General features: G+C 37.7%; 1 protein-coding gene across 6 annotated transcripts in view; it reads left to right on the forward strand.

The window, feature by feature from the left end:
• LOC106870430 (inosine-5'-monophosphate dehydrogenase 1b) overlaps positions 1-5,425 on the forward strand; it is a 47,643-nt gene extending 42,218 nt beyond the window's left edge. For 5 of the 6 annotated variants that reach the window (XM_014916502.2, XM_014916520.2, XM_052975163.1 and 2 more), the window contains 2 exons: positions 1,878-1,953; positions 4,990-5,425. In XM_014916502.2, the coding sequence (XP_014771988.1) occupies positions 1,878-1,938 (61 nt within the window). In that variant the 3' untranslated portion in view covers positions 1,939-1,953; positions 4,990-5,425. The remainder of the gene's footprint in view (positions 1-1,877; positions 1,954-4,989) is intronic. The other variant, XM_014916512.2, reaches the window with a different exon arrangement.
• The last annotated feature ends 4,384 nt before the right edge of the window (positions 5,426-9,809 follow it).

Raw genomic sequence — 9,809 nt, forward strand, 5'->3', positions numbered from 1 at the left:
AAGACCCAGGATGCCATTATATGATAGGCACAAGTATAGCTCTATGGTCAATAAGCTTGCTTCCCAATCATGTGGTTTTGGTTTCAGTCCTGCTGCATAGCCCCTTGGTCGAATCTTTTGGTATAACCTGAGGCTTTCCAAAGCCTTGTGAGTGAACTTGGTAGATGGAAACTGAAAGAAGCCTGTCATGTATGTGTGAGCTTTACCATGACATCACATGATGGTTGTAAATGAGCAGGCGATATTACTCGTTTCCAGTCATCTATGAAAACTTGTTAGCTTGACCCTTTAGCATTCAGATTGTCTGCCTTTTTGTAGTAAGGATTGTTTGCCAACATAATATGGCAGTCCTGGTTTAGGATGAATGTTACTGTAATTTAGCCCCAGGAGACATCGTCTCCAGCTGGCTATACAACATGATCTGTGTCCTTATATTTTTGAACAAGGGAATCTAGCACCCCCACTCAAGTCGAAGATGTAAGGACACAGATCGTGTCATATAGCCAGCTGGTGACGATGTCTCCTGGGGCTATATTACAGCAACATTCATCCTGAACCGGGACTTCCATGTTATGTTGGCAAACAATCTTTACTACAAAGTACTGTTGCTGAATATCTCGCGTTGTGAGATTTAAAATTAGTAATTTTCTAATTTAGTATGCCTTTTTTTTATTCACATTGGTTTGAATTAATCCTGCATTATCTTGTAATTTTGAGATTTCAAAGATGTTATTGTTTATGTTAGCATCGTATTATGGGGTAGGTGCGAGAGTAGCTGGTTTGAACTGAAAACATGCAGAAAATTTGCACTGGATTTGACCTGTTTAAATGCTAAAGAGTTCAGTGGAAATATTACCTTGCTTGGAAGCAGGTGAGACTTGGCAATGGGAAGGACATCCAATCATATAAAATCTGTTTTAACAATTCGTCTGGCCCATGCAAGCAAAGGAAAGTGGACGTTAAAACAATGCTGAAGATTGATATATTTATAACTTGTTTGCTTATCTAAATTGCAAGATTTGCAGCATTCAGATGAGATTGTTCTCAATTGCTGTCCTGCTTCCATGTTGGGCTTTTGACAATTGAAGTTCCACTAGTATTTTGAGAAAATAATGGAATTTATAAGTTTATAGATTCAAAAGCTTGAAATCTCAAATGAGGGATTTCTTTAGAAAAAATAATATAAATATTGGGTTGTTACTCTTTTTTACTTGCTTCAGGCATTTGACTGTGGCCATGCTGGAGCACCGCGACTCCAGGACTTATTCTATCGGTCTCTTTTGATGAGCTGCTAAGTTACGGAGACGTAACACACCAGCATCGATTGTCAAGTGATGTTGGGGGACAAACACACACACACACACACATATATATATATACGACAGGCTTCTTTCAGTTTACGTCTACCAAATCCACTCACAATGCTTTGGTCGGCCTGAGGCTATAGTAGAAGACACTTGCCCAAGGTGCCACACAGTGGGACTGAACCCGGAACCATGTGGTTGGTAAGCAAGCTACCTACCACATAGCCACTCCTGTGCCTATACATAAATTTCTTTTGTCTTTTTCTACTTGGTATTCCATTGTTATGTTTGAAAACATCTTATTGAAATTTCAAAGACAAAGAAAAGTTGTAGAGGAGGAATATATCTACAAGAGTAAAACATTAAAAAGATAAATGATAAAAATAGTTTCGTGTTGAGGCACAAAACATTGGAAAGGATTAAAATAAGTGGGATGGAGATGCAAATTTATCTAACAACCGAATAACAAAACCCAGTGTAAAACTAACCCTGAACTCGAAGTATTATCCATTGTTTGTGTTTGGTGTTTTCTTGTGTCCGTCATTGATGCTTGCTCCTCCATTTCCTTTGCAGTTGTGTGCATGGTGTTGACCAACATGTCCCTAAGTTACATGTGGAGTCGATGATGACGTGAACAACAAACTGTTTGGTAGGCCTGTCTACCGCCACTACTCTCCTACCACCACTACACACCTTCTACTACTACTGTCGTCAGCATTGTCTTGGCTTTCTTAGTTTTATATATATATATATATACATACACACACACTTGACTTAATCACGTATGTGTGTGTGTGTATATGTGTCTGTATTGATGTAATTGTTGCTGCTGAGTGGAGTCTGTTTTTATCTGTCCTGTGAGATTTGTGTAAATATCTGCTTAGGCTGTAGATGATGGTAGCTCCTCACAGCTAAGCCCAAGCTGCAGCACTGCCTTCAGGTGTAAATATATGTTCACTATTTTTCTCTTATGCACAGCCCACCCCCACAACTAAAGCCTGTCCCATTCAAAACAGTTGGGCTTGATACCTTAGTGTTTTATTATGATTGTGTTCGAACCCAGCCAAGGTTAATTTTGCCTTTCGTTCTTTCGGGGAAAGTGAGGAATAAAATAAAGTACCAGTGAAATACTGGGGTTCATTAAATTGACTCCCTGCCCTCCCTCCTTCAGAACTGCTGTCCTGAAACTGTTGAGGGTCATAGGAGCAGTGGAAAGAGCAGCTTGCAACTATATGTTCTTGGGTTAACTTTTGCCTTTCATCTTTTCAGGATCAATAAAATTGAGTACCTGTGAAGTACTGACCTTAGTGGTTATTGACTAACGTACTTCTCTCAGAATGACTCGCCTTGAACTTAAATTTGAATCTTTATATTTTTAAAGCCAGAATCATTAGAAAACCTTTTACATTCCGGGTTCAAATCCCAGAGTATCAATTGAGTATTGGGGTTGACAGCATTGATGGATTCCTTCTCCCAAAACTTAGCCTTGTGTGCCTGAATTAAAAACCATTACATGTATTGTTGCATTGCTGAAAACTTGCTCTTTGGATATCACCGTGTCTCGTATCTAGCTTAATCTTTTGATTTCTCCCGGAATTCTGAGATTAGAAAGAAAGGTTTGGGGTCTTTAAGATTTTTTTTTAAGTTCTACATTTTTATATTGTTTTTAATGCCTAAGATGTCATATAAATAACACAGCACTGGAATAGTGACCATTTGTCAGCATTTTAATTTACTTGGATTGCATTTCCTGATAGTAAATTCATTGCTGTGTGTGTGTGTGTGTTTTAGGCTTCATTCTATTTTGTGTGAGTGACTGGAAATATAGAGAGATAAGCTAAAAGACTACAGGTTTATTTAGCATTAAACACAACCAGTTCAGATTTTGGTATTGTCCATCTATATGCAGGATGACTGATATTTTAACGAGATGACTAGCAGCTGGGATGTTCCTGTCTTCACAGCAGAGAAGACCTGGTCTCCTTTATAAATACAATGCTTCTAGTACAACTACCCCTGTTGACATATGCAGTGCTCAGAGCAATGGGGATGGTCCTTGTCTGCTTGTGGGAGAGCACTAACATTAAGGGCCATGGTCCCTGTCAACATAAGAATATAGTATTCACAGCTCTGTCTCTTTTACAAATACATAATGCTTATAGTAAGCTTGTCCCTGCACCCATGTCAGTGGAGTGCTAACAGCACCATCTGAGCACCCCAATTCAACCAAATTTGAGGCCTTGTGCCTAGAGTAGAAAAGAATATACAGTAGATTTGTTTGTCCCTTCTCGTGGCTTCAAAGAACTCACTCAGTTTGTCCAGGAGTTACTGTAATTACCAAAAAGAGATCAAAAAATTGTTACCACATTGGACAAAAGTGGTTGAGCCTGGTAGTTATTCTTTGGCTTAGTTTCTATGCTCCATACTTGCTCAGCTGTCATGTCACCTTGTAAAGGCTACACCAGATAGATGTGTCACAACTATACAGTATGTATGAGCCTGTTACCATCCATTTTAAATATACAAATACAGATACTTAACCGTTCCACTTCCTGGGGTTTAACCTTTTAGCATTTAAATTAACCAAAATATTTGATAGGTTTTATGTTCAGACCAGCTAGATTGGGTCTCATTCTAAAAATACATAATCAAAATCTTGAAGATACAAAATTCTGCATTAATTCAAACTAATATCAATAAATAGGAATAATAATAATGCAATTTAATGTGAATGCTAAAGGGTTGAAATGTAATCAATCCTCTGGTAGGATTTGAGTAAATATCAGCACCATTTTTACATCTATTGACACTTTCCATACTAATATGGCTTGAACAAGATTTTGAGGCTGGGGTCAAGGACTGGATTCTTTTCTTATTACCAACTTTTGTTTCCAAATAAGCTGGGTTTCCTGGTCTTTATGCATGATACACTGCTGAATGACTGGAACTGTTTTTATGGCATTCACAGAATCAGTAATGTTTTGGTCAATAGTATCAACTAGCCCCATCACCTCGCACCTGAATTAAAAACTGTTAGTGGACAGGTCAGCCTTAAAGTAATGGCAATGCACTGACCTGTTGGTTTCTTCTCCGGCCATCCCCAATGAGCAGGCCTAGTGTGCTATTTCCTTTGGTAACTCTTTCTTTGCCTGTTATTGTCAACATACAAAAAATGCCAGTTTCTTGGGGGTTTACCAGACATCCATTCCTTCATATTCAATTCCACCAATTGAACAGTGACTAATTACAAAATTATACGTTAATGTATTTAATGGCAATAAAAGATGCACGACCACATTTCAGCTACACATAATTCAAGAAAAAAATAATTTTAGTGCATTAAAGCACAAATGCCCAACTTAGTCTAAGACTTTGGGTGATATTCTTGGAAACAATTTCTTCAGTAGATGTTAAAATGATGAATTGTGAAGCTAGGGGATTAGTAGGGTTTGGGAAAATGCCTTGTGGTAATTGTATCTATTGGTGTTCGAAGTTCAGATCCTGCTGAGATCAACTTTGCCTATATAGATAGATACATATATATATATATATCTGTGCATCTTATTTGCCATCAAATACAAATTAGTTTTATTTCAAATTCCTTGATTTATTATGATCAAACAATATTATTGTCTTTGCTAAGCTGGAGCTTGCTTTACTATTATTGCCATTTCTATCTTTACAGCTATGAAAAACGGTTATTTTAGGACCCAGATGAATTTGCAATCTGCTCAAGTATGAATCATCATCATGTTTCCATTAGTATTTGGTTCCGCACCGTTTGTCACCAATTCGAAATCAGTGGTATGGATATATATACTACAACCGTTGACCATTAACACTAACAAGACGCCCAAGTTTTCTTTTGGCTGCATCGTTTGGAACGCTCTGCAGTTGGTTCACTACACCTGCTTTATCCACATCAAACATCCATGCTCAACTCGTATCCATATTTTAAAAATGAAATAAAAATAAAATGTTTAAAAAAAATCGATCAATTTTTAATATTTTTCCCTAGAATTTCAACTTATTTAGCTACAAAAAAAAAACAGGAATTAAAAAAATTCCTCTCTTTGTAATTGTAAAAAATCCTGTAAATAAATAAATATATATATTTTGAAGTCAGACCCTTGTGTACTTTGGACGGTATAGGGCCTTAAATGGTTGTGGGATTAGCTAGGGGAGATATTGTTGAGTCCTAGCTATTGAATGTAGACTGGTTGAAAAACAGTTTAGTGATTCGTTTTTAACCTCTTTCTACACCCAATGGCGGCAATAATCTAGGGGACTGCAATACTACAAAATCTACAACCAATTTTGACTAATATTTTGCCAAAGATGGCACAATGTAAATGATTTGTGAAACAACAGAACCAATATTATTAACTGGAAAAGATGGCCCCCATATATAATGATGGCTATGATCCTGTTCATGTTATTAGTAGCAAAAGCTTAGTTGTTCTTTAGTTTGTCTGTTAGCAACAATGTTTTTAGTCTTGTCTTAGAATTTGCCATGTTTATTGAAGATAAGGAATGATTAAAGACATCCTAAGGTGGTGGTGGTGGTGGTGAACTGGCAGAATTGTTGGAGCATTGCATTGAATGCTATGCAGTATTTGTTTCAGATTTCTGCACTGCAAGTTCAAATCCCACCAAAGTTGCCTTTGCATTTCTACCTGAGGGAGAGACTGTAAAAAGAGGATAGGTACCAATCTAAGGCGGTGGACCGATGAGAATGTAGGACCAGGTGCCTTGTGGTTTTTTTTGTTCAGGCTCTGTTCTGAATACTAATCTATGTGGGAACACCCTGCACCCACTTGGCACCTTGGTTGCTTTTTTTTTTTTTTCTCAGCAGGGTTCACTCTAGCAAACCCTTGGGCCTAGTTTAGAGGATACCTCTCTCTCTCTCTCTCTCTCTCCCACCAGTTCCAGGAACCCTGCAAAAGGTCATGGATACTGCCTACTCCCTTGACAAGAAAAAAAATCAAATCCATATTCCCGGTTTTACATCAGTTCTTACAATGACATGGTTTAGTCAGCCCCTTCCTCAAATAGCTTTTCTTATTCTAAGTGTTTAGTTATTTCCATTCTCTTAGTTCTAGATGAAACTAGTGTCAGCCAGCAGCACAGTAGCCATTATTTAATCTCATTACATATTAATGTGTCTTCTTGTCTCCACTTCTCTGAGCCACCCAGTTTTAGTCCACCCCGTGACACTTGTTCCTTTCCTCCAAGCTACCCTGGTTGTTTAGTCCACCTCTACCCCCATCCTATTCATATCAAACAATAAACCAATCTACTGAAGAGTAGATGTGTCTCTTCGGAATCTCGACATTCTGTTGTGAGTGCCAAACTTATTAAAATATGGTTGTTATAATCATTGCCATCATGATCATCATCATCATCAAAAAATATATATTCAATGAATAAAAAATTTAAAACAAATAAAAAGGATTCCTTTTTTTTTTTTTTCAATAATTTGGTATCTTGCCCTTTAACCCTTTTGTATTCAGATTTATCAAATGTGATATTTACCTTATTTTGAATTAATCACGAATTATCTTGTAGCTTCAAAGTTCCAATGAGGTGATAGGCCAGATCTGGCTGATTTGAACATAAAACATGTAGAATATTCCTGCTGATATGGCCAGTTGAAATTATTTCTTGGAATCTTCGGGATTTGAAAGCGACATCCATATCAGAATTCCAGCAATCAACTTATTTTCAAACTTTCGGATTCATATCCGCAATGGTCATCATTGCTCTTTGCCATGCTTACATGGGGTGGCTTGAATTTGATTTTCTACAGCTGGCTGCCCTTCCTATCACCAACCCTCACCTGTTTCCAAATAAGGTAATATTTTTCCAAGGATAAACTGAAAATAAGGGGCATCAAGGGAGATGGGGGCACCACAGAAGTAGTAAATGGTTTATGGTACAAAAGAAATCACTTTAAAATTATGGAGATGTACTTGCATAGCAAGTGACCTTATTCTGAGATTGCAGCATGGAAGGTGTTTATAAGCCATTAAAAAAAAACACAAAAACCGTTAGATTCACTTCAACATTTGACCTGTTCACTGACAAAATTCCGTACAGCATGGAACGGGTCACGGTCGTGCTTCTTAAATGCTTATAAACACTTTCCACACTTTAAAATTGCTAAAATAATAACCAAAGTGGTTTATATGATTGGAAATAGAATTTGAAATGTTTGTGATCTATGACTTCGCAATTAAAAAAAAGAACTTTTCAAGTATAAATAAAGTGGAAGTAGACAAAAATAGCCTTGGGCCGACCAAAGCCTTGTGAGTGGATTTGGCAGACAGAAACTGAAAGAAGCCTGTCATATGTGTTTGTCCCCCCCAACATCACTTGACAACTGATGTGTGTAAATGCTTGGTAGATCAGCTCAAGCAAGGACCTTTGTGTTTGGGACCTTGTCTTGCTTGGTGATGCTCAACAGCTCTCTCAAGCAGTTCACGTAGAAGTGGTTTAGCTTTTTGGCTAATCAGATCAACACTGACACAAGGCTGCCCTTCCTGGCAAAGCTGCACCACCTCCTACAAACAGAAGGGTCTGAAGGGGGCACAAAGAAAATACAAACTGTGCAAGTCCAGAGTTAAGTCCTTGCCTTCAGTTCCAACTGACCACTAGGGCCCAACCAGTGACTGAGCCTTCCAAGCATGCATTGGACTGATCAGCCAGTTGGACACACTGTGTTCTGTCCCCTTCTCTTATGTGATGTCCTTGGTCAGCATCAACAACAGATTAACTAATAATACATACAGGTGAGTGTTAGTGTAACACCTTTGCTCAATATTGCATCATAGGCGAGGGAAGTTGGCAGAAACGTTAGCACAGCGGGTGAAATGCTTAGTGGTGTTTCGTCTGACTTTACATTCTGAGTTCAAATTCTGCCAAGGTCGACTTTGACTTTCATACTGGGGTCGATCTAATCGACTGGCCCCCTCCCCCAAAATTTTGGGCCTTGTGCCTAGAGTAGAAAAAAATATTTCATCACAGTTTTAGACAAGTGTCATCATCATCATCATCATTGTACAAGCAGTGTCTAATATTCTGTGAAAACATGTCCGGGCATGAGAGAGAGACATGACCTTGTGCAGAAACTAGTTAAAGTTGGTGACAGGAAAGGCATCCAATCACAGAAAAGTGTTTCAACAAAATCTTTCTAAACCATGCAAACATGGGGGAAAGGTGGGCAATGAAGATGATGATGATGACTATATGCATAAAAAAAAACAATAAGTATTGACATATGCAATGTTCATTTATCTTTTGTTTCAGTCATTAGGCTAAGGCCATACTGGGGCACTCCTTGAAGGTATTTAGTACCTATTCTATCAGTCACTTTTGGCAAAATGAACATTCACCTAATAAATGAAGTTGTTGTAAGTTAAGCTAGGACCAATGTGGACAGTCTAATTTGCCTATTTGTGTTTTAGAAAGCTTGTCATTAATTAAATAAATTTTATGCACAACACAGATACACACACAGTGGAAGTCAGGGATAATGTAAGCGAAAGCTTATTGGTGATGTAAACAAACCAACACTGGTTGTCAAGCTGTGGTGGAACAGAAACATGGACACGTACACACAACAGGCTTCTTTCCGTTTCAGTCTATCAAATCCACTCGCAAGGTGTTTTTGGTCAGCTTTAGGCTACAGCAGAAAACACTTACTTGCCCAGTGAGCCATGCAGCAGGACTGAAGCAAGTGGGAATCAAACTCATTACCACACAGCCTCACCTGCACCTGTCGTGAGCATTATTAGTATTATTATTATTATTATTATTAAATGTGGTGAGGAAAACAACAATAGTTAGTGGCTAATATTGTTAGTGGCTGACATGCGTTGCTCAGGGGTTAGCAAAATACACAACGTCTGTTGTAAGATTTTACTGAATGATGACTTACCTTAAACTCAAGGTGTTACACTGTGTGACTAAACCTGGTATCAACAGGTATGGCTGATACTGTACTACGTCAGTTCCACAGGCTAAGCAAGCAGATATACAAGCGGCACAAAGGTTAACGAACATAATACTCTCTTACAAGGCTGAACATGGGAAGACAATTAAAACAAGAGCAAAACAAACAAAAAAAAAAGGCAAATGAAATTTGTGTACGAAATTAATTTAATTTAATTTAAAAGAAAAAAAAACAAACAGAAATTATAAACAAGTCCCTAAATGACATCTGGATATTATCTGAATATTATCCGGATCTTAATGGAATTTCTGCATTAACTGGATAGAGACAACCACAAACAATATATGTGTGTGTGTGTGTGTGTGTGCATGAGAGAAACCACAAACAGTATCATTTTATGCTTGTTTTCCATAACTGAATGGGTTGGACAGTATGGAAAGCTGACAAAATGACAATGAAGTTACCATATGGGGCTCTCCCTCTCATATATATAAAATTGTATATATATAAGCATGTATGTGTACGTATATATATATATATATATATATATA

The sequence above is a fragment of the Octopus bimaculoides genome, chromosome 20 (genome assembly GCF_001194135.2).
Source record: "Octopus bimaculoides isolate UCB-OBI-ISO-001 chromosome 20, ASM119413v2, whole genome shotgun sequence".
Classification (NCBI taxonomy): domain Eukaryota; kingdom Metazoa; phylum Mollusca; class Cephalopoda; order Octopoda; family Octopodidae; genus Octopus; species Octopus bimaculoides.